The 25,013-nt window shown below is 43.1% G+C and overlaps 2 protein-coding genes across 2 annotated transcripts in view; both read right to left on the bottom strand.

Annotated features, from left to right (window-relative positions):
* Positions 1-1,301: 1,301 nt before the first annotated feature.
* Positions 1,302-7,495, bottom strand: rfxap (regulatory factor X-associated protein). Its single transcript, XM_080748775.1, has 4 exons — positions 7,318-7,495; positions 5,862-6,213; positions 4,199-4,309; positions 1,302-3,264 (listed from the first exon to the last, which is right to left on the bottom strand). Exons 1-4 carry the CDS (start codon positions 7,407-7,409, stop codon positions 3,160-3,162), a joined length of 660 nt encoding a protein of 219 aa, XP_080604901.1. The 5' UTR covers positions 7,410-7,495; the 3' UTR covers positions 1,302-3,159.
* Positions 7,496-13,761: 6,266 nt separating this feature from the next.
* dclk1a (doublecortin-like kinase 1a) overlaps positions 13,762-25,013 on the bottom strand; it is a gene marked incomplete at both ends in the record, with an annotated part of 130,839 nt that continues 119,587 nt past the window's right edge. The window contains 7 exons of the mRNA XM_080749270.1: positions 13,762-13,819; positions 15,410-15,483; positions 16,117-16,230; positions 16,411-16,491; positions 17,244-17,340; positions 18,270-18,347; positions 23,946-24,079. Coding sequence (XP_080605396.1) covers positions 13,762-13,819; positions 15,410-15,483; positions 16,117-16,230; positions 16,411-16,491; positions 17,244-17,340; positions 18,270-18,347; positions 23,946-24,079 — 636 coding nt within the window. The remainder of the gene's footprint in view (positions 13,820-15,409; positions 15,484-16,116; positions 16,231-16,410; positions 16,492-17,243; positions 17,341-18,269; positions 18,348-23,945; positions 24,080-25,013) is intronic.

Genomic DNA, 25,013 nt, shown 5'->3' with positions numbered 1-25,013 from the left:
CCTCAGCACTGAGAGGCTGATCTTTAGACAGCTAGAGTAGACCATCTCTCATCAGCATACCTGCCAACCCTCCTGTTTTAGGAAGAAGTCTCCTGTTATTTGACCATGTCTCCTGTTCCAGAATGTACCCCAAAACAGGAGATTTTCACCCTTTTTCATATTTCTAAGTAGCCTTAGTAGTAGTTTTTGAGCGGTGGTCACACCGTCTCCATAGCGTGGCCGTGTGTGTATCCGTCTATGTATGTGGGTCCGTATGTAGCCTAAGTACCCCTGGTGACCAGAGAGGTGCTGTTGAGTCTAGTCTGCCCTGAGCATCAACTGCAATACCAGTGGTGGCCTGAGTGACATGGATGGATGGATGGCTCTCTCTCTCACACGCAAGCAAGCACCCCCCCCCCCCCCCCCCCCCCATATATATATATATATATTTTTTTAAATATCTTTTTAATATTTTTTATTATAATTATTATTATTATTATATATTTGTTTTGCTGTTGCGCAGCCTCCACGACCACCGCTCAGTTCACACGGGTGTGATTTTTCTTTTTCTTTTACCATTTCTAATTTCACACTTTTTGTGTGATAAGTAGGCTAATGTGTCAAAGACCCACTGATATGCAGCCACGGCCATTATACTGTAGTTCCTTGGCTATTTGATATGGGGGGGGGGGGGGTTATTTGATTGTTCTTTTTGTTGAAAGGTGTGAGATCTAGCTCTCTATAAAATCAAGGCGAAACACCTGAAAAAAGTGAGTCCCATCAAGGCGAGACACCCGGAGGGAAAAAAAATCATGCAAATGAGGTCCAAGTCAGCCTAGAATCTCTCGATTACAGACAGATTGGCCTTCTAGAGGTCCAACCCTGCATATGGTCTAGTGGACTGATGATTGGTCTCTCAGTTCAGAGCAGCCATGTTCAAAGTGAAACAGCAATGTAGGAGGACTGAGATTTGTACATGGAACATCAGCAATGAGTCTGATCTTTAGACCACTACTCCATCTCACAGGACTGATCATACGGAGATTGTGCTGATCATGATACCAACCATGACACTGACATGCTGACCATGAAAAAATACCAAAAATAAAGCTCTTCCCTGACCAAGATTCAAACCCTTCAACTTGTGAATCCTCACCTTTTCTCTTGAACCACCTGTCTTTTTCACATTTATCAATTATAAATTGAGGTTATTGTGAAGCCTCTCCATTTCTCTTATTGTGCTACCAGGCCTCACATCAATTAGATGTTTCAGGATATATTCGAGGTGAAGGAAGAGCACTTTTTAAGAACAAGAAATGACACCATGTTCAGCATAATTTTAATTTCACATTCACTTTGAAGGGATACAGAATGAAACAAATACATAGATATAAAAACACAAAGATACCCACTGCCTCTCCGTTTAACACAGTTCATAACACAAAACATGTCTTTAGGCTACTTATATCATTTCTCCATAAAAAAGCCCTAACAGGCCAGATATGGTATGAGTTTGTTTCATTCTACAAGATCACGTCTGAACTTGTAGAGCGGCTATTAATCCATTGTGTAATTTAGCCTACTGTGTAATGACAAAACAGGGACAGCAGGTTGAAAATGTAAAAAAAGAAAATCACTGACATGCACTGAAATATGATTGTCCCTTGACAACTAAATAAACCATTAAATTAAAAACAAACAAGCAATCTACTTCGACGAGAGCTACTGTAGCAACTTAAATACAAAGTTAGCAGCTGACATGACAATCTCTCAAAAGACTGATGCTTTAACTTACATGACCTAAATGTGGGTCATATGAGTCAAAATGTGTACTCTTAATTTTACTTTCAGGATAGAAATATCAAATCTTTAGTTTAGACATGTCAAGTTTATCTAGTTTATAGCACATTTAAAAACAACAGCAGTTGACCCAAAGTGCTTTCCAAAAGACCAATAGCAATATATAGGCCGTTGTCCATTTACAAAGCAATAATAAAGCCGTCAACAGAAAGTCACAGAACACGACGACCACCAATGACCTCAAATTGTGTTAAAGGCAACAGAAAAAAGGTGCATCTTTAGATTGGATTTGAGTTGTTAATATGGGATGAGAGATTATTCCAAAATGAAGCCGCAGCTACGGAGAAGGCGGCCCAGTTTTTATGCCATGTCATCTTGTAACTTCCATAACATTATACAAGTACATATTAATACTTTATTATTCATAATGTTTATGGTTCAATGTGAGTGTAGCAGAGCATAGGCTCAGAGCTCATTGACCTGCCAAAGACGTGATATGACGAGATGTGACACCATTTGTTTTCGTCACTCTCTGGACAACGTGGAGCCACGCGGATTACATGACAGCGAAAGAGCTGATTCAGTCCCCCAGGGAGACGTTTTATAAAATACATTCCATTCATTCCAATAGCACCGTCACTCAACCAGGCTGCAGTCAGCTGCATGTATCTCTGCATTGAAAAAAATCTTTCCCCGACTTCAAGAGAGCTGAGCCACACGCGTCTTATGAGACCATCCGTGGGCCGATTGGGGCGACGCATAATATTCTATGATTTTTCAAAGGTTAGTGAATTTTTTTCTGAATACTGGCAAGTGACAGATAGATGGTGTTATAACTATGGCACACAAAGGCAAAATGAAGACCTAAAGCCTAATATCTACCCTCCTGGCCAAGAGTGGTTGTTATTTGGCTTCAGTGCTATGTGTAAATATGTAGATACGTTGTCTCTTTTTCTTAATTCCTTCTCTTTTTTTCCTTCCCTTGCCTCTTCACCCTTCTTTCTCTTTTTCTGGAAACAATCAAAACAATGGAGCTTGCACAAAAACATATTTCAGCCACTGTTTTCACCTGTAAACCTGTGATGTGAGTCATGTGACCATAAAGATGATTCTGATAGTGTCCCTTTCCGCACAGGTTCGAATCCCAGTCGTTACACACAGCATAAATTAAGCATGATAGATTGATAAAACAGTAGCAATTCAATACAGTGCACAGGACAAAACATACTTTTCACATAACCGAGCTGCCTGGGTGTTTGATTGAGGAACTTGCTGTTTTTACAGTGTATTTAAAAAAGTTCATGAAGAGTTCTTCCTCGCTTGTTTATTCTGCGACGACAAGTCCCATGGTCATGATGTCGCTGATTGGCGTGAGAGCTGCTAGCAACCCTGAAACTCCGGCTGTGATTGGTTGCGGCTCTGCGAGGCCAAGAGATGCTGCTGCTGCTGCAGGAAGCTGATGACATCAGGGCTCCGCAGCAGTGACTTTAGGAGTGAACACACATCGGTTGGTATTACTGTACTTGTGAGGACCTTCCACTGATTATAACTGACTAAATTCATTCCACATTAGAATAGTGAAAGAAGTACCTGACGTCAATTTGTTATCCCCCTGGGTCACAGAAGTATGTCCTCTATTGAAAATACCTTAGGGTCACCTCATACAAAATAAACATATCAGACCGGCAATTCCGCCAGAAAACTGCATGTCTGCCTCCACTCTTAGTTATTTTAAAACGCTTAAGAAAAACGTACAGTAAGACCTTTCTGTTTGCTGCTGCCTTTGATTGAGTTACCTTTCGTCTTTCTCTTCTGTACTGTAATTGTGTCTGTTATTTCTACTTAGTTTTATGCATCCTAAAGTCATTGTATAATTGTGTATCCTTTGCTTGATGTTCTGTGTAAGGCACATTGAATTGCCTTGTCGTTGAAATGTGCTATACAAACTTGCCTTGCCTGTGTGACTCGTTACATTTGATTAAGTCTATGTTTTGGAGAAAATGTTATGAATTCTGTGGCGGTACCGGGAAGTAGCGTTGGAAAATACTTTAAGAAAACACATGACTCACCGTTCCCACTGAACCACATCACGCAACGTCAAAAACATTTGCACGAATAGTCACACAAATAATTGCGATTAATGATTCGTGTTTTTTGTTGTTGAACAATGGATAATTGTAGTTATTTTTGTAGGCGGCGATGTATTTTCTTACTCTATGGATAAATTAGTACCCTTATCAGTACTGACTTATTGTCAGTTGATGCTTTATATCGGCTGGGCTATTTTGTTTATTTTTGATTAAAAAAAAATTATGTGCCACGATCATGCTAAGCAGATGTGGTGGTATTTTCAATGGAAGAAATAACTGTGACCACGGGTTAAATATTCTTGGCACATTCCACACGTTGTAAAACTCACCAGTCTCTTCTGGTTGAGGACTTGCTCTATGAGAGAAGGTCTGGCTGGCCGGTCGCCCATCGTGCCAAGACGCTGCTTGTTCACAGACACAGGACGCTCATCATTGTTTTCCTGAGCAACAAGAGAGCCATACATAAGCATTACAGTGTGGGGGCGAATACACTCTTATACAGATTATCACACACCCAGCAACCGTTCAATGTATTTGACATGTTGAGTCCCACTATGATGTACAGCACTGGCTCTAAACCTGTGGCTCGGGACCGTGGGGGGATAGTGGGGGGAAAGGCTTGAATAAATATTGACTCTTTAGGCCTAGAATTATTGAATGCTTTAACCAGTGAAAAATAGCAGATATACAAGCTCACAGCGTGGCACCGAGTGCAGCGCTGCGAGCTTGTAGATGTGCTATTTTTTTTAAAAGGCGTGAAAATGAATCCTTTAAGATCATTGATGTTCAATTTAAAATAGAAAATTAGAAATGACAGTGCTGTGCCTTCCTATGGTACACTTTTAAGTCAAAACCACAGACAACTGTTACAGTTTGGGATTCAATTTAAAAAATAGCAAAAGCAGCAGATCGACAAGCTTGAAATGCGGTGCGAAGCGACACGCTTCGATTTGGAGATCTGCTACTTTTGGTACTTTAGTGTGACGCTGTAGTATGATCAAGTAGGGCATTAATTCACGAAAAAACAAAGTTAGAACGATATATTGTTGTAGGGATGTGAGTGAGTCAAAATACGCTAGTGATCCAATTGGGGTCCATGCTTAAGTTCCCTCAGCCCTATGGGTCTCAACATGGGATCCAGGGACCCCCAGGAGTCATTGGGTGGGTGGAGTCTCAAATCAATGGGGTCCTTTGACATTAAAAAGGTTGAGAATCAGGATTTTGTATCTGGGAACCCAATCTCAGTACATTATGAGGGTCCCTGGCACAAAGAGAAATCATAATGAGGGTCCGCGGCCATATAAATATCAATTTGGGGATCTTTGACAGAAAGAATTGAAGGCATTTTTTTCTCAATGAATTCAATACAAAGGACCCCAATCACCCAATGTAAACAAGCCATAGTGCTTTCTTGGGTTTAAATCCAATTAGTAGACCTTGTATCTGTACATACAGTACTGTCCTGTGCTTTTCCTATGTGAACTGATACATTATTCAATCAGTCAGCCTCAGGTCTTCAATTCATTTAGCTGGGGGACCCCCTGAAGCCCCTGGACCCCCACTTCTAATGACACTAGTGTTGCAGGTTGTTGTTTTAAACCACTTGTTTACATCAATGATTCTCAAAGTGAATTCCAGGGACTTTGTGGGTTCCTTTATGGGGGTCTATTGGCCCATAAACGTCAGCACCAAACAACAGTATACAAATGGAACCAAATGGACCCGTTACACCAGTGGTTCTCAAAGTGGATTCCAGGGACTATGTGGGTTCCTTTATGGGGGTCTAAATTGACCCATACAAGTCTGTAACTCTGAGAGTATACAAATGGAACCAAATGAACCCTAACGGGTCCATTTGGTTCCATTTGTATGCTGTCAGAGTTATGGGGTAACCTTGAAATTTGAAGGTTTGAGAAACACTGCGTTACACTGTCAAGGGTTAAGGGCCCAGGGGAGGGGAGACCTTGAAATGTAAAAGTTACACTGCTTTACGTCTATCTTGCCGCTGGACATGGCCTGGTCGCTCTTCTTCTTCTTGTACTTGTCCTTGTACATCTTGTTGCGGTGCTTCTTGCACATCCAGGGCTTGCGCTGCTTGGCCACCTGCGTGGTGGTCTCCGAGCAGCCCGTGTACGTGCACTGCTTGGGCGCGTGGCTGCTGCTGTCGCCCTCCGACGTGTCGTCGTCGTTCATGTCCTCCGGGCTGCCGGCGCCGTCCCGCGGGTCCGAGGTGTCCAGCACGTCGCTCTCCTCGTCCGGGTCGTCCGTCATGTCGAAGCCGGGCTCCTGGTGGGGCGTGACGACGTTCCGACTGTCCACCACGCCGCTCTTGTTCACGTAGTACCTTTGATTGATTGAAGACTTTATTAGAAGTTTGCATAGGAAGAGGTACAGTTTCATGGCGGTACAGTTCACTGGTACAAGGTCTACTAAAAGGAGATCCTAGAAAAGACTAAGCTTATTTCCAAAGGAAACCATTGAAGTATCTCATATAACATTGAATGACAGACGGATAGAACACAGTACTATGCAGTAGATAGTCAGGAAAAAAAGGGGAAAACATTAAAAAATGTATTAAAACAGACAGTAGGTAAATACAAATGAGGGGGGGAATATCTGACAGAATTGTTTAAAATGAGCATGCAGGTTTAATGGTCTTTAAGTGATTTGTTCGAACATATGTTTGTAATAGGTTTCTTTTGATAATAAAATAACAATCTTCTACATTCATAAGAAATGTTGTAACTTCTGCTTCTCTGAAAGAAAACGACATGCTGACATGTATGTACGATCAATAATATACAGAGCCATCAGAGCTGTATGCCATAAAAAAATACAAATTAAATAAATAAAAAATGTAATATTTTGCAATGCATCTAGAATGAATATTAGAGAAGAAAATGAACTTTTACACAATATTATTATTATTATTTTTTTTTAAGATGGCTCTGTATACTGTAGATCAATGGTTCTCAACCTGTGGGTCGGGACCCCCAGAGGGGTCCCCAAATTATTTTGGGGGGTCCCCAGATGTTTATCTAAATGTTAACATTGTTTTCTCACCCAACAGTAAACAGACACACATACAGTATAAGTGTATACAAGGTATCTGCACATTGGCATTTAAGAACTTTAAAGACATTTTAATAGCTCTGGTCAAACATTGTTCAAATTGTCAAATATTAGAGGCAGAACTTGTGAAAATAGCAGATCTACATGCTCACAACGCCCGAGGCGTTGTGAGCATGTAGATCTGCTATTTTCACAATGGAATAGATCAAGTCAAACTAAATGTAATTCCAACTCCTACAATTTCAAGTGCTCATCACGGTGGGGGGTCCCCAGTTAAAATATGATTATTTTGGGGGTCGCGGTCTGAAAAGGTTGAGAACCACTGCTGTAGATTACACTCAAAGGGTGATGGGGACAGCTGGGGGGGATCAGGTACCGCTGGCCGTCCTTGGTGAGCAGAAGCGTCGACTCTTTGTCCTTGTTCGCCGCCGCAGAGCTGTCCTCCTCGTTCATGTTCTCTTCGTCCATCGTTCGATTCCCCCTCTGTTATGATGTTATGATTTTAAGGAGAGCGGACCGTAGCCAGACTCGCCACAGGGCCTGCTGGGTTCGCAATGGTCGTTGTCGGTTGCACGAGATTAGGTGACCTGTCGAATATTGCGACTCTAGAGGTTCCAGTTCTGAGACCCTTGCACATTACACCGAACTGCGCCCTCTAGAGATACGGAATTCTATAAGACACCAATGTGGGTGTGTCTCAACTTATTTTTTTCCCCGTACTACAACCAAAACAAAGCGGCTCTTCTTCAGAAAATGGGTTTGTTCTACACTACATGTCATTGCCCGACGTTACGTCGCCCCCTTGTGGTGAATATGGAAGATATCGGGCAAATAAGCACACATTTATAATATGCATGTTAAATCAGTATTTTGTAATCAGTAGCCTACGCAGACTGTGTTGTAGTCTTCTTATTACAACTCTATGGTTGTAGTGCACTAGTGTTTTTTGATTGATTGATTGAAGAATGTATTAGAAGTTTGCAATAGAAAAAAGTACAGTTGTACAAATCACTGGTACAAGGTCAACTAAAAGGAGATCCTAGAAAGCCGAGGCTTATAATATTCATATAACATTGAAAGACAGACGGATAGAAGAACATAGTACTTTATCTAGGATAATATCAGTTTAAAAAGCATAACATCAAATACAAAGGCAGAAAAAAAAGAAAAGGGGGGGGGCATGGGGGCTGTCTATTTACAAGTCACGGGTAGCAGCTGTCTGAAGGTGACTTTTCATACCAATTTTGAAGGAGGCTAGGGATTTGCTCTCCTTTAAGGCTTGTGGAAGGGCGTTCCACATGTTGATGGTATAGCAGGAGAACGAGTTAGCGCCTTGTTTAGTGTTAAATCTACGTGTCTGACTAGTTCTCAAACCTTTTAATGACCCTCTGACCCTCAAGGCCTCAAACTGAAATGTAATTTGGCCGCGGACTTGCTCTGGTCATAGCAAAATTATTCAAACGTTTTCAAACAGTTTTGATATTTTTCAAATTCGCAAAAAAAAATTGCAGATCATGCTTGTAGATCTGCTATTTTTGAATAGCCATGTATAAAGTGCATGGTTAAAATGATTGTGACGCTGTATTAGCTGGAGACCCCCTGGAACCCCCGGGGCCCTGGACCCTACTTTGAAAACCAACCATGTATTGTACTAGCTGTTGTACAATACATTGTAGCCTACTCTATCTGCTATTGCTAACACAAGGCCGCATAGAGTCAGTCTAGATTTGCTCAGCTATATCCACAACTTTCCAATATCCCATCATGCATTGCGCAGAAGGTGTGCGGCAGCTTCCGGGAGAGTGTTTTCTGCTGGTGATTCAGTCAGAGTGTATCAAAGGGTGCGTTCGTATATGCGCACCGGGTGTGGTTAGGGTTAGGGGTTATGGTTAGGTTTAGGCATAGTTTTACTGAGGTTAAGGTTAGGGTTAGGGTTAGGCATAGTTTTTACTGAGGTTAGGGTTAGGATTAGGGTTAGGTTTAGGCACTCACTACACTGAGCACACACCCAGTGCGCATTTCCGAACGCACCCTTGGATACGCTCGGACTGAAACACCAGTAGAAAACACCATCCCGGCAGCTTCCAGCGCCGCAGCCGAGTGTGATCTACAAGCTCACAACGGTTGCATCTGTGACGCGACATGAGCTTGTATGTCTGCTGTTAACCGGAAGTGTCCTGCAGATTCTCACGGAAACAGGTGGATACATTTTTCTCAGCTCCCTAGTTGTGAGAGAACCAACCAGGGCCCAGTATGCAAATGTAGGGCGAGTGTGTCACCTTTGAGCTACTCTGATTGGTTGTAGGGGAGGGTGTATCTATCACCTTTGCTGTTACGTTCCACTCTGTTTGTATCGTTCCACTTTGGTTGTTGCGTTCCACTTTGTTTCTTGGGTTTCTTGGGCTACTCTGATTGGTTGTAGTGGCGGGCGTACCACCTTTGCGCATTGTAGGGGAGGGTGTATCTCCTTTGCTGTTACGTTCCACTGTGTTTGTATCGTTCCACTTTGGTTGTTGCATTCCACTTTGTTTCTTCGGTTTCTTGGGCTACTCTGATAGGTTGTAGTGGCGGGAGTATCACCTTTGTGCTACTCTGATTGGTTGTAGGTCTAACCAATAGGCTGTTGAATCTTTTTGTAATAGCCCTATGGAAAAGAAACATCCATTGAGAAGAACCAGACTCTGTCCACGCAGTGTGATTTTGTCTGGCTAGGCGAGGCTAGTATTGTACACTGTTGTGCTGTGCAATTCAGATAATTCCAGCTACGAAAGAAAGACTTTGTTGCCTTTAGCCTAATTCAGAACTCGATTGTCTGTTTATTATGTGTTGTTTTTATGTTTTACGCTGTGTTCTTTACTAAACCAATGTCTCTGTAGTGTAATGGACATCGTACATGGCAATACAAGTGTGGTGGTAGTAGTGACAAATACAAATAACATGATGAAATCATATTATTATCACACAGTAGTATATAATAAGACATTTTCTTGTATGAATTGAGTACAAAAGGACCCCAATGCAAACAAGCCATTGCGCTTTCTTGTGGTCTAAATCCTTTTAGTAGACCTTGTATCGGAACTGTACTGTCCTCTACTATTCCTATGCAAACTTTTTTTTTTCTTCTACTTTTTTTCACCCGGTGTCAATTATCTAATGTAATCCTGGGCACTACTCTTCCTCTGCCTGAGGGGACAACGGAGGAGACAACGGACTGTCCTATGCAAACTTCTAATAAAGTATTCAATCAATAAATCATGTTGCTACACATGAAAATAAAACACACCTGCAGATTTGGATAGATTATATGAACCACTTCCAAAGTACTTGTTATATATGTATTTATTTATTTGATTGACCTTTTTCTTTTGAACAGAGGTACATGTATTGGTATTGCAACAGATTTGAATACGGCGGTTTTGAATACTTTATTTTAACCACATGTTTACACGGTGCCAGAGATGGTGGATTTCTACTGCAGGTAGGGCTGGGCAAACATATCGATATTATATCCAAATCCTGATATGAGACTATAGATAACATCTGGGAATTTGAATATCGTAATTAATTGATATGGCATAAGTGTTGTATTCTTCCTAATTTTAATCACTTAAAGCCTTTTTCATAAATGGCAAAACTATGCGATGCATTGTTAAGCTTGTAGATCAGCAATTTTTGCAAATTTGTTTTAAAGTAAAAGAAAGATAGGCCTATTATTGTCCCAAAAAATATGGTTCTGTTTGATTTTGTCCATATCGCCCAGCCCTAACTGCAGGTTGAATTTATAGAGAAAGTCATCAGGTGATTATGGTGGCACTGGCAAACCTACTGTACTGTATTAGTATGATATCGTTTTGAACTACGGAAACGTACATGACAAGTGTGAGAACGGTAGCAGGAAGAGTGGGCACTAAGGAAGAATGGGCACGTCAATGTAAAAATAGCTATTTGGTCCAAATAGCTATTCGTCCAGCTGGATTTGGTCATATTTGGGGCATAAACAAAAAGTTGAAGGGTACAATGGGGCATAAACAAGAAGTTGAAGGGTACATTTAAGTCTGATAATGATGTACCGACTACCGTAGTAACCGTACATGTTCAAATCATGTATACATTACCATTTTTCAAATATATATATTTTTTTATATATCGTCACTGTCGGGTAGAAACCTCGTATCTCCAAGTTTCAAGTTTGTAAGTTTTTTCACCAAGTAAAGCCCTGCTTCATCATACAAGGCTGTCTCACAAAAGTAGTGAAAACAGCCAATCTACAAGCACACAACGCCTCACGGTGTGAGGCGTTGCGTGCTTGTAGATCTGCTGTTTTCACTAGTTTAGTTCATTTTTAAAATGATGAATACAAAACGAACGGTCTTGGACATACAAGGTTTCCACCCGACAACGACGATATATTGGACAAAATAGCAAATTTTACATATGGTGCCCACTCTTCCTTAGTGCCCACTCTTCTTGTAATATCCTTGAGAACCGCTATAAGGAGGTCATCTCCAAAATGTCTTAATAAGTGTTCTCCTCTTCAGAGCTTATTTTGTCCAGTTACTAGATATAACAACTGGCTTTTCCCCAGAGTTCCTCTCCCATCCATTTGAATACAGGAAGTGACATCATTCTTTCCCAGAGTCCAGCTGACTTGGAGGCCAAAAAATGGCGGCCTCTTCTTCTCGGCTAGAGGTTTCCTGAACTGTTGTCCGTTTTGTTTCACATAACACATAAACACACTGATTCAGTTTGCTTTTTACTGTTCTGGTAAACCTACTACTAGTAAAGAAATATACTGTATTGTGAACTATCAAAATAAATCAAATTATGTTATTTACATAACATACAAACAAGACCTTCGTCACTGAACCAAAAACGTTTTATAAGAAAAGGCTACGGTATGTGTGTCATGCTTTAATCTGTATAAATCATGAAGCTACTGTTTGGTTGATATTTTGGATAGACTTAGAACCCATTTTAAGCATCCCAGTACTGCTGCGTTGATTGACTGGAGATAGATTCCTAATGCGCAGTTGTTGGTGCACTCAGGTGATCCTCATAATAAACAGCCTGAACATCCACATTCAGTGCTGCTAAGCCTGATTTACTGTGTGCCGGTGGTGTCAAGTACCGAAAATAGCAAATCCACAAGCTCACAATGCGTCCCATCTCTGATATGTTGTGAGCTTGTAGATCAGCGATTCTCAGTGCATGACAACATGGCGCGCAATTGAATATAGACCAGGCTTTACCCTGTTATCCTCGACAATGTCAGCGCTGTTACACATCCTCAACGGTGTCAATACTGTTACCACTCATCCTCGATAGTGTGCAACGGTGTTGTACAATCTGTGATCTTCACTGACTTTATGTTACACAGAAAAAAGCAGCAACACAAGGCTTCTGTATTTTGTTCATGAGCATCACAAAACAACAGAAAAATATTGGCACACGCAATAATGACTACTATAATGTAATGAGATACAAACGGTCTGGTGATATATGCAAATGTTCAACCAAATTAGATTGTTGTGGGTTTTTGTTTTTACGTCTAAAAGTCTGTCAAGTGATAAATGAACCAGTTAAGCAGCTTACAAGGAGCACCCAATGCACCGTTATTGTCTGAACTCCGAAGTGCATTCTGCGTAAAATGTAAACTAACTGTGCGGTCAAACATCACAGGAAAGGCATCACCAGTAATGTGAGGTTCGAAGAAAAAGCTTCCCCCTATGTTTTCATTGTTTTCTTTTCTAAACAAAAGTGATCAGCACTTTTTGTGAGAAACAACTCAAAGTTCTCACAAAGGTTACTCTCATTTTGATACATACATGTAGCACAGCATGTTTAAAGGACTATCAATGAGTCTACACGTCTACAACTACTCCCACCATCTCCTGCCCTAACTATATGTCTCCACACCATCGAGCTCTTCTGCAGAGTCAAAAAATCTTTCATGAAAAAAGACAAATGTAAAAAGAGTCAAAGACTCAAAATAAAATAAAATACACGTGAGAGTAAATAAATAAATGGTTATCAAATCAATAATAATACGGTTCAATAAAACATTTCTGTCCATGTTCTTGTATTGCCTAGTGGAGGCGGCTTTGCCCCCCCCTTCTTTTCTTTTTTTTCTTCCATTTTATATATTTTTCTAAAATTTCTTTCCACGTCGTCGAGCCCTGATCATCACTGGAAGATCGACACTTCTGCCGACCCTTTCTCTGCTCCTCGAGCTACTGCGACGTGTGCTCAGATGAGAGATAGGTGTACAAAATCAGTCCCCCCCCCACCCCCCCCCCCCCTCGTCATTGTCCATGTCTTTTTACTGCCCTCGTGGTGTCTCTTAGGCCCCTGACATCCCACCTCTCTGGTTCAAAAGAACGTGTCCCCCTACCTACCCCCCGTTTTCCAACAGTTTTATCCCCATTTTTGTGTCTGTGGTGCTGCTGGGTGGACGGGGGAGAAAGAGAGGGGAGGGCGGTCGTCTCCTCATGCCCATTCCTCGTTCTCATTCCTTCCTGTAGAAGGAGGAGACGGGTGAGGACTTTCTCTCCTCATCCGACCCCTCCCCTCCCCTCCCCTCCCTCCCTCCCTCCCCGTCCCCCTCCTCGGCTCTAGAACGGAGAGCCGGGAGAGCGGGCCGTACTTTCGTCGGAGTCGGACGGAAGGCTGAAGCTCGGGGAGAAGAGGTTAGAGGTGGGGCGGGCGGCGGGGAGGCGGGTCAGAGCGGAGGGAGGAGGAGGCACCAGGGGCAGGGCGGTGGGGGGACGCACCGGAGGCTCCGCCCCCGCCGTCCTCCTCGCCGTCAGCCACGGCGGCGACATCACATCCTGGTGGCGTCCTCGTCGGAGAACCGCCCCCTCCTTATCAAGAGCGGTGGTCTGACAGAGAGACAGAGATAAAGCACAGAGCACGCCCCAGTTAGGGTTCGGACACATTCACATATTCGCAATGGAGTATAGCAGTGGTTTTCGACCAGTGGTCCTTGAGGGGTTCCAGGTGGTCTCCAGCTAAATTATGGAGAGTTGCTAAGCAAATGGACCTTTATAGATCTTTAACTCTTAGTCTTGAGAGCATAACATTGACCAGTAAGGGTCCATTTGGTTACATTTTACGCTTTCAAAAGTTAAATTATTGTTAAAGATCTGCATTACTTAATTTACAAGTTTAAATATGTCTACACAATTAGAAAATTGTTGTTTTGTTTGAGGTTTTGCCCATTACTAGCGACTTTAAGCGTGACGATTTTCAGGACAGCAACACCAGGCGGAGTACGGCTGCTATGACGTAATCACCGTAGCAGTCAAAATCGTTAAGCAAACAGCCGTCGGCGACGGGGTCCCACACCTATTACTGAACTCTTTGGTTCCCATGGCGACGCGTCTACACAGCAGACGTAGCCGCAACGTGGAAGCTTCTGGCGTTGTAGAGACGGCTGGGACAGCGGCAGGTTTATACATCGAGCGCTTAAAGTCGCTAATATCTCTCCTATGGTACCACATCGATACAGGATAGAATTGGGGACAAAACCTTATCCAAGGATAATACAATATTCTAAAGTGTTGGGTCTGAGAGGCTAAATCTCATCAAATGGTGGTCCGCGGTGGATCTTGACATGAAAAGGGTTGAAAACCACTGGTGTATAGTATTAGTGTGTAGTATTAGTAGCAATAGCAGCAGCAGTAGTAGTACAATAACAGACAGAGGGGAAACATCGATGCAAGCACAAGGAGCCATCGTTGACATGAATGGCAACAACACACAACAGTCAATGTTATTTTGTCAGATGATGCAGCGTTCACAAAGACCCAACTCAAAGAAGATGTCTGCAAAGGTGTCAAAATGTGATTACTAGTGTTTGGTTGATTGGGGAAAGAAGCAAATACTTCATAAACAACAGACAGGTTTGAGGGAGGAACTGACAAGGGGGGATTTCAACAATTCAACGGAGAGCAATTGTCACATGGTCCTGAAACCTATACTTGGGTTGCTTGTGCGACATGAAGGCACGCAAGTTGCAACCAAGTATAAATCAGGCATGACTCACACGGGTGTGACATCAACAAGACTCTTCAACACTTTCGGCCTGATTCAGTTGCGCGCAGGAGGGTGTCACGCACCGAAAATACCAGCTCCTCAGGCTCACAACGTGACACGCACGACCCACAGTGTTGTTGAGCTTGCAGATCGGCTATCTTCGCTGTGCGACACCCATGCACTTCTCAGTATGAATCAAGCCTTCCACAGACATGAATACAAACAAGACACGATGCAGAGGATCCAAGCAGGGGCTGCACAACATGACACTGACAACTTGCCCAACTCCTGGCAAAGCGCATCACAACAACAACAGGCTTGCATTCAGGGAGGGGAGGAGTCAGCAAGCAGTCAGTCATCACAAAGGTCCATTATAGTTTTTCTTATGTGTTTTTTGTTCTGCTGTTTCGCATCCACAGAAACCATGGCGTTACCTGGTCCAGTACATGGCCGGGTGCTGGTAGAAATCCAACGACCCAGATCTCTGCATGGTAAAGCTGTCGTCCAGCTGGATATATAAGAGAGAAATAACCAGAAAGCCAGTACAGTCAAGACACCTAGAGACTGGTACAGTACAGCAGGGCCTCAGAACTGGAGCAATGCCCAAACCACAAAGAATTCAATGCCAAGAATCACAGGTCTGTTTATTGGCCCAGATGTGTTCTCATGCCAAGAATTGTACCGTTGACTTTGATAAAAGAAGAAAAAAGTATGTATATTTAGGTATAGCCTACAAAGGTAAGTATAAAAGTATACAAATAAAAACAGGCATAATAATAAGAGGGTCATTAGGTACAATCATTGTCATAACAAAAAGCACAGAATGCTTTAACTTTACGACTCGATGATATCCTCAGAGCTTTAAGGTCTTTGCACAGTGCTGTGTTTTTAGTTGCGAAATGCGTTTTTCAGGGCAAGGAGAGAGAGAGAGAGATAGAGAGAGCAAGGGACCGAGTGGTGCGCGAAACGGGCGACAGTGTGCAAACGTGACTGACATAACATGAGGTTGATTTTTTTATGTGCGCGCTCCGAAATTCACTCCGATATTCTGCCCGAAAGACGCAGCAGTGTGCAAAGACCTTTTCTCTGAACTGTGTCCAATGCATTGTGGGAGCTGTAGTGTCCAGTGAGTGTAACTTACGCTGATGACTGACACTGCTGCGGTGGTGTCTGTGTCCTTGGGGCTGGTGTTGAAGTGTTTCTTTATCTTCCCTTGCACTGACAGCTGATGCTCGTTCTCACCAAGAGCCTCGTCCTGGAAGAGATACAGAGTGTGATATGTTAATGTTACAATGAGGAGGTGGGAGGAGAAGAGATGACAGGATAGAAGAGGGGAGGAGAAGAGAAGAGAGGAAAGGGGAAGGGAAAAACAAAATGACACGAGACGATACAAGACGAGACAAGGAGATAGGAGGGGAGGTGGAGGTATACTTACAGTGACCCAGCGATGTTCCAACACCTGTAGAGCTGTGTATCTCTTTTCAACCTCTACCTCCAACATAGAACGAATCAGCTCCTACACACCGACAGACATCGGAGAGAAAACAATCGATTGGTCGCCATCTAACGCTTGTTCACGGTTGTATTTACTGCATCAGTATCTTCCAGCCTACAGTGCGTCTGACTTGACGATTCGAGCCTCACCAGCTCTTCATCAGAGCTGTGTACAAAATGTTACCGTTGTACACTATCATGAGTTGAATGAACACTCTGGATTTTACTGTGTTTTTAAATTAGGCCTACCACGGCTGTGTCTGAGACATGGTTCCATTATAGAGAAGTATTTGTGTTTTGCTTATTATTAGCTTGGATGTGTGTGTATCTGAGATATGGTCCCATTATGGAGAAGGGTTTTACTGCGTGCTTAAATCAATGGTTCTCACTTCTCAATCTGTGGGTCGGGAACCCCAAATTATTTTGGGGGGTCCCCAGATGTTTAGCTAAACGTTAACATTGTTTTCCTACTCGTGACAATGTAAGGACTTTAAAGAGCTTTTTAGTACTTCTGTTCAAACATTGGTCAAATTGTCAAATATTAGAGGCAGAAATTGTGAAAATAGCAGATCTACATGCTCACAACGCCTCGCAACGCGAGGCGTTGTGAGCATGTAGATCGGCTATTTTCACAATTGAATAGATCGAGTCAAACTAAATGTAATGCCAACTCATACGATTCCAAATGCTTGGGCTGGGGGCGTCCCCAGTTCAAATATGATTATTTTGGGCGGTCGTGGCCTGAAAAGGTTGAGAACCACTGGTTTAAATTACCTTGGCTGTGTCCGAGACATGGTCCCAGTATGGAGAAGGAAACTCCAGCTGCCCCACCAGAATCTGATCAAACAGGACCTCCTGGTCGTCGCAGCTCCTGTAGACCAAACAGAAACAACAACAGCAACATTAAAACACGGTCACATCAAGACATTCTACAGACTGACTGCTGGCTGTGTGGATGTGAGTAAGGGTGGTAAATATTAGGGCATTCACGAATAGTGATTTTTAGAATTCGAATTATTCGACCTCAAAGTATTCGAATAGTCGAATATTCGACAGGACTGGCCAAACTGTCAAATATTAAGTAAGTAAGATGCGAACATTGTGAAAATAGCCGATCTACATGCTCACAACGCCTCGCGTTGCGAGGCGTTGTGAGCATGTAGATCTGCTATTTTCACAATATGTATCTGCGGAACCGAGTCACATTAAATGTAATACCTACAATTCCAAGTGCTTGTCAAGGGTGGGGGTCCCCAGTTATTATGTTTATTTTGGGGGTCACGGCCTAAAAAGGTTTGAGAACCCCTGGTATAGAGCATTAACAAATTCATCCACCAGGAGCATTACAACTCATTCTTATGACTTCCTATCTAGTAGCCAAGCTTAATAAACTATATATGTTTTAAAGAGAAAACAATAAAAACATTTAAATAAGTGAATATTCGACTTTGGTGAACAACGTCGAATAGTGACTTTGATATTTGAATATCCGAATGCTTGGTGAATGCCCTAGTAAATATAGGGATAAACAGCTGGCGAGATTCCAAGGGTCCCGTTACTGGAGGAGTCCTGGGTGGCGTGAGGCGCAGGAATACAAGCTTTTAGATAGACCCCTGGGTCTCTAATAAGCGTTGGAAGGAACGGATGCATTACCATCACTAACCACCAGGGGGTGTCTAATACCACTGTGTGTGGATCAACATGGAAATCAAATCAAAGGATTTTACAATGGAAAGAATGGTATCCACAAAGCTGCTACAAACGAAACAAATGTGTGTGTCCGCGTGCATGTGTGCTCACCCTCGGAATGGAGGGAAGCCACACAGTAGAATGTAGGTGATTACTCCAGCAGCCCAGATATCCACCTTCAGTCCATACCTGCACACATGACAGAATAACAGACAGAGTCAAAAACAATTAAAGAATACATAAAAAAGAAAGACTGTAGCGCCAGTGTGAATTTTTGTCATAATTATTTCCATTTATCTTGTCAATTTCTTTTTATATATATTCAAAGGTTTGCACACATTTTTCCAAAATAGCAGATCTACAAGCTCATAGCAAAATTACTCCAATGTATGCTCTCTTGAATTTAAATCCTGAATCTGAACGGTTCTGTTTTATACTGTATTCCTTGTACAATTTACAATTAACCATTTAGCAGATGCTCTTATCCAGAGCCACAATAAGCAAGGTAAACACCTCAAATGCAGAGACAATGTAGTGCCTCAGTAAACTAGGATCACAGGTACACCAAGAAACCATAGCTTCAGTCTAACAATATACTACGAAAAAATTATCTGTACATTGAAACTACTGTCAGTGAGCTTGTAGATCTGCCTTTTTTCCCCCTTGTTTCTGTAGATGGGGGGAAAACTGTCTAATGCAGGACTGTGGTTGAAGGACAGAGTGCATAACAGCACTCACATGAATGTAATAGGGCAGATCAGGGGTCTTCAATGTTCTCAGGCCAAGGACCCCTTAGCTGAGAGAGAGATGAAGCAGGGACCCCCAGATTCCATATACTGTAGTTTCATCGTTTGACAGCAGAATCATGTATTTTGGATTCATGTGAATTTGTGTTATCAGATATTTAACCACTTGAACCGTCAATACTTAATAAACTTGACCTTTCACTCTGTACTTAGTCTGCTCTTTTTCCCCTCTAGACCAAACCTCTTTGCCGAAAATAGCCGATCTGCAAGCTAACAAAGCCTCGCAGCACGAGGCGTTGTGAGCTTGTAGATCGGCTACTTTTGGCTAAAGTTCTCCAAATATGGACGTTATGGTTCAAGTGGTTAACACATATGGTGCCAACCCCGAGTTTCCCGAGTTTGTTTTCAAATAGACCGCTGTGCCAACCCCGAGTTTCCCGAGTTTGGCCTTAATTACTTAATTAGGTTAATTACACTCTCACCCATCTTGTTACAAAGTTTGTTGCTTCTGTGATAAAAAATAAGTCAGAAATCACATATTCAACAAGTAATGTGACCAAAAACAAAGACAAATGCTTCCCATGAACCACAATATTGCTAAACCATGGCTCAAATGGCTCAAATATGAAATTCATAATAACTCGCTATGACGAAATGCTTTTCAGTGCGTCCAGGCCATAGAGTATATATAAAAGGTCCAGGCTAGTCAATTTCACCTTTATTACACACGATGGCGCCATTGTCAGATTAGTGTACCCCCTGCTGAAGTGAAACCAATGGACTGAAGCAAGCCAGCCAGGGTGTGTGTTTGTGACACACTATCTACTTGTGTTGTGATCATCACCCACCAACAACTCTAGTCTGCCTGCCTATCGTTACATTATTCTGCAGCTTCATCATCACATCAAACAAACGAGTGGGTCGCTGTAATTTCTACTTCACCATCAAAGATGGCGACGCTGCGCTACAACAGCAGCGGGACTATCCATTTTACTCATCATCATCATGATCACCGTTTGAGCTCTGCTCAATCAACTCCAACGGTGCAGACTGCTCCAAACGGCAAACGGTGATAGTTCGCTGGGTAAGTGGCTCAAACGTGCTGGCTGCGGTGCCGCCGCCGCGTCGCCGGGCCGGTTCTCCCCGTCCCCGATCAACTCCAAACGGGCAGTCTTCTCCAAGCGGTGTCGCGGTGCCGGGCCGGTTCGGTTCTCTAGACGCCGATCAACTCCAAGCGGGCAGGCTCTTCCAAACGGTGACGCGGAGCCGGGCCGGTTCGGTTCCAAACGCCGTGATACGGCTCCTTCGCGGGTCGCCGTCAAGTCGTCCTGGTCAACGTACCACGATGTCCCGATCACGCACCGTGATGTCCCGGTCCTCACGCTGCTTAGCCGTCGGCCGGACCGATTGTCCGCACGCCGTGATGTCCTGGTTCCTCCTGGTCCACTCCAAACGATTGTGGTTCATCATCACCTCAGTAACCTTACCTCAGTAACTAAAAACCTGCCCACGCTAGCCGGAACAGCGGCCCGTCGGGATAGTGAGCGGACCCCCACAAGAATTAGTCGGTCGCGGTGACAAACAACATATTCTTCATCATCATCATCATCATCATCATCATCATCACAACACACTCTAGTCTATCACGGGCTGCTGTGAATGTCCTGTTAGTGGGTCACTGTGACAAAAAAACGTGTTCTATTTCATTACAACAATGTTACCTCCTTCAAAGACGGTGGCGCTAACAACAGCAGCTGGTCGCGGTGGTGCGCGGAACCAGTCGCTAACGCGAGTCCATTCAGCTCTCAGAAGACGCAGTCTAAAACAGCCGATCTACAAGCACACAACGCCAGCCGATCTACAAGCACACAACGCCTCGCATGGGGAGGCGTTGTGTAGTCCCCTGACTGACTCGGTGAAGAGTGGAAACCACAGCGAGATCGAAGGCACACATCCCATTCCCAGAGACCCAGACCACAACTTTCCAGTGAGTTTGTATTTTATATATATATAGCCTATATAATCGTCAGATGAATCAATTTATTTTTTATAATCTAAATCGCTCTGGGTAGGATAAATGTGTCTGCTAAAACTTTTAGGCTAAAGGTGTAAATTGATTTGTGTTTTTTTTCCTCCCATCTGGGAGGGGGAGAGAGAGAGAGGGCTGGAGGGATAGATAAATGTGTTTATTGTGTGTGTGTGTGTGAGAGAGAGAAAGAAAGAAAGGGAGGGAGGATAAAGCTCCATTGAATTGACTGTGTGATTGATTGTGTGAGAGAGGGTTAGAGAGAAATGTATTGTGTGTGTGTGTGTGTGTGTGTGTGTGTGTGTGTGTGTGTGTGTGTGTGTGTGTGTGTGTGTGTGTGTGTGTGTGTGTGTGTGTGTGTGTGTGTGTGTGTGAGTGAGAGAGAGTGAGAATGTATTGTGTGTGAGAGAAAGAGGAAGGAGGAAGAGAGAGAGAGAAAAAGTATTTATTGTTGTGTGTGTGTGTGAGAGAGAGAGGGAGGGGAGAGAGAAATAGTGTGTGTGTGTGTGTGTGTGTGTGTGCGTGCGTGCGTGCGTGCGTGTGTGTGAGACACATTGTATTGTATTGTAAATGGATTTTATTTTTCTATATTTATAGGTAGTGGTTCGTGCAGAGGAGCCTGCTGACTTCCCTTTGGAGAACTGAAAACTTTCCTTGGCCTGCCTGCTGTTTCTGACCGGCCTCATCTCAACTCACACGTGCACGCACGCAGCCTCTGAACTGTGAACATGCACATGCACACGCACACGAGCATGCATGCAGACTCTGAACTGTGAACGTGCACACGTACAGGCGCACGCATGCACGCGCGCAGACACACAATGTGAGAAACAATGTGAACAAGCCAGAGAAACACTGAACTAGCAAGAATACACTTGATTGAAAACGGTAAAGAAACAAAATAAAAAACACTTATTTGTCTTATTCTTTTGTATTTCTTTGAAGGAAAAATACTGTAAATACAATATTGAAGTCATTGAAATCAAAGCTAAAAAGATCAAGTGAGTTTTCAGCCTGATACAGTATCATTCACTAAAAGCTGTTTTTCTCAAAACAAGGTCTAAAAAGGGGTCATTTTTGGTCGTTTTTTTTTTTTTGTCTACAGAAGCGAACATCGTAGAAACATGGTTCTTGGACCGGGTGAAACTAGAGAATCTCCTCTTTCATTCGATGTGTTGTGTGATTTTGTCACGATAAAACTGAATGCGGAGGCTGTCTTCGAAGTTGGTCAAAAACATGGCAAGAGCACAGTACAGACAGAAATAAGCCATGGCAACAGATGTGTTAATATAAAAAAGGAGAAAAACGTTTTCTATCACACAAAGATTTGAAGGACCCCCTGCAGTAACTCTGAGGACCCCCCAGTGGTCCCAGACCCCCTGTTGAAGACTCCTGGGGCAGATTATAAAATGCGTTCAGATAGCCGACTAAACTGAACAGCAGAAATAAGACTCACAGATGAACATTTTAAAGAGTCGGAGAGAGCAGATTGTATGATGATCACATGAATGGTGTCATATGATTCATTAAAAGTGAATCATAATGAATCATAATCAACTTCAACTTTGTTTACAGGTGTAAAAGAATGGGTGAAAAAAATGTTTTGGTCAAAACTTGGACACAAATTGGAGTTGCATAGACTTTTTTTTCCCCCTTAACCACAAAGTAAGCAAAAAGTAATAACGTATATAGTGTAGCATGTTATTTAGACAGATGGTTCATTGTTTACATGGTAGCAGGTGTAAGCCCTAGGGAGGCACATCCCATCGTAGTTGTTAGATAAGTATAGAAATATGAACATTTGTATACAGTACATTCTGTCATTTGACTATATGTTTGAGTAGTAGCTATTCAGAAAGAGGAGAACGCTAGGCCGCTATAGGAATAGAATAGCGATGCAGCGTTCTTGGGAACCTCTCATCATTCCGATCGACCTCAATCTCTACACGGCTCTCCCCAGCAGTATACACACACCAAAGTGTGAAGTCGATCAACATCGGATGGATCTCAGGCTTGCTTTCTGAGACAGACAGCCTGGGGAATGTTCAAGTGAATAGGCTACAGACTGGAGCTGGGTATAGACTGGGGATGGGGCCATTGACCCAACTGCTCACTCATTCTATCTGTTGTTTCCAATCCCTGTCCCCCTCCTCCCTCCAATCTCACTGCAACCTGAGACAGAGATTGAGGTGAGGTGAGGTTTGAACTGAAGGGCTAGCTATTACAAGGCTAGGGCTGTGTCCCAAATCATTCATTCACTCACTACTCCCTATAGGGAGTTCTATGTCGGGTGGAAACCTTGTATGTCCAAAACCGTTTGTTTTGTATTTATCATTTTTAAAATGATTTAAACTAATGAAAACAGCTGATCTACAAGCACACAATGCCTTGCACCGCAAGGCGTTGTGTGCTTGTAGATCTGCTGTTTTCACTACTTTTGTGCGACAGCCTTTTGTGATGAAGCAGGGCTTTAATTTGCGAAAAAATGTACACATTTGAAACTTGGAGATACAAGGTTTCTGCCCGACAGTGACGATATAATGAACTCATGGGCAAAAATATAACGCATCATGTCCCATCATGCCAGATAAACTGCTGTATTTCCTTTTTCTTTCATCGTGATGGTAAGTAGGGTTTGTGATATTGGTAAGACTATTATGCAGTTATTATACCCAATATTATAGGGTATAATAATTATCACTATTACTTCAGAAACCTCTAAAATCACAATCATACTGTATCGTATTGATGTTGATGTATTACCTTGCTTATTGTAAGTTGCTCTGGAAGAGCGTCTGTTAAATGCCTAAACTGTAAACTGTAAACTGTAAACTGTAAACCGAGCCTAGAAGACATGTCAATGATCGGAGGCGGGGGGCGTTAACGTTGTTTGACCCTCTAATCTTTACCGAAGATAATTCTGGGGGTACACGGACAAATACATAACATTTTCGGCGTCCTTGGCATGAAAACGTTTGAGATACCAGCGGTCCAGTGGGGAAGTGATGCACGTACCCGGTCTCTGCTATGATCTCAGGTGCTACATAAGTGGGGGTCCCACAGACGGTGTACAGGGGTCCGTCAACCACAGTGGCCAGACCGAAGTCCCCGAGCTTCAGGGTCTTACTGCCGTCTGGAAGCGTGTGCACCTGGAGACAGGGAGAACACGCACGCACGCACACACACACACGCACGCACACACGCGCGCGCACACACACACACACACACACACACACACACACACACACACACACACACACACACACACACACACACACACACACACACACACACAGCAGAGGCTCTTAATCCAGAGCGATTTACAGTAAGCAAGGAGGTAATACATAAAAAGAGATGGTAATCTAGGATCATAGGTAAACCACGAACTTATCACCAGTAAGACTCCCTAATCGGGAGATAAGCGTCAGGTCACATGTATTGCACACTGCAAAAAGCAACCTCATGGTGGCACTAGAAGAGGGGCATGTGAGAAATCAGGGGCGGAGGTTGTGGTTTGCCAGACAAGGAGTGTGTGTGTGTGCAAAGTTTGGCATGGATAGGGGCAACGGTGCCGGAGAGAAGAGTAGGGCCAAAAGTGTGACGTGACGTGACGTGACGGACAGACGGAGAGACTGATTGCACTGACGGAGGGACTGACAGACAGCCGGTGGAGGTTTTCATAGTAACTGCAGTCTAAACAGTTAAAAAGAAATCTAGACATTGAAGCTATACAAACTATAGGATACCAGTTGAACGAATAAAATCCAATTTACATACACACACACAAGCACGTACGCATGCACGCAAGCACACACACACGCGCGCACACACACACACACACACACACACAAAAACACACACTATGATGACAGCAGAATAGTAAATTTATGCAATGAGTTGGAACATGAATCATGTCTGCTGTTATGCAACCAACCAGTGAGAGTGTGCACGCGCTTCCATTTTCGTGTGTGTGTGTGTGTGTGTGTGTGTGTGTGTGTGTGTGTGTGTGTGTGTGTGTGTGTGTTGTTGTTCCAAGGCTACAGATCCCCTGTCTCTCCAGTGGCGGTGGTAATGTGTGTATAA

The sequence above is a fragment of the Nannobrachium achirus genome (genome assembly GCF_963921795.1).
Source record: "Nannobrachium achirus genome assembly, chromosome: 19".
In the NCBI taxonomy this organism is placed as follows: Eukaryota; Metazoa; Chordata; class Actinopteri; order Myctophiformes; family Myctophidae; genus Nannobrachium; species Nannobrachium achirus.
Note: the sequence above shows the minus strand (reverse complement) of the source record. Positions and strands in the feature narration are given on the sequence as shown.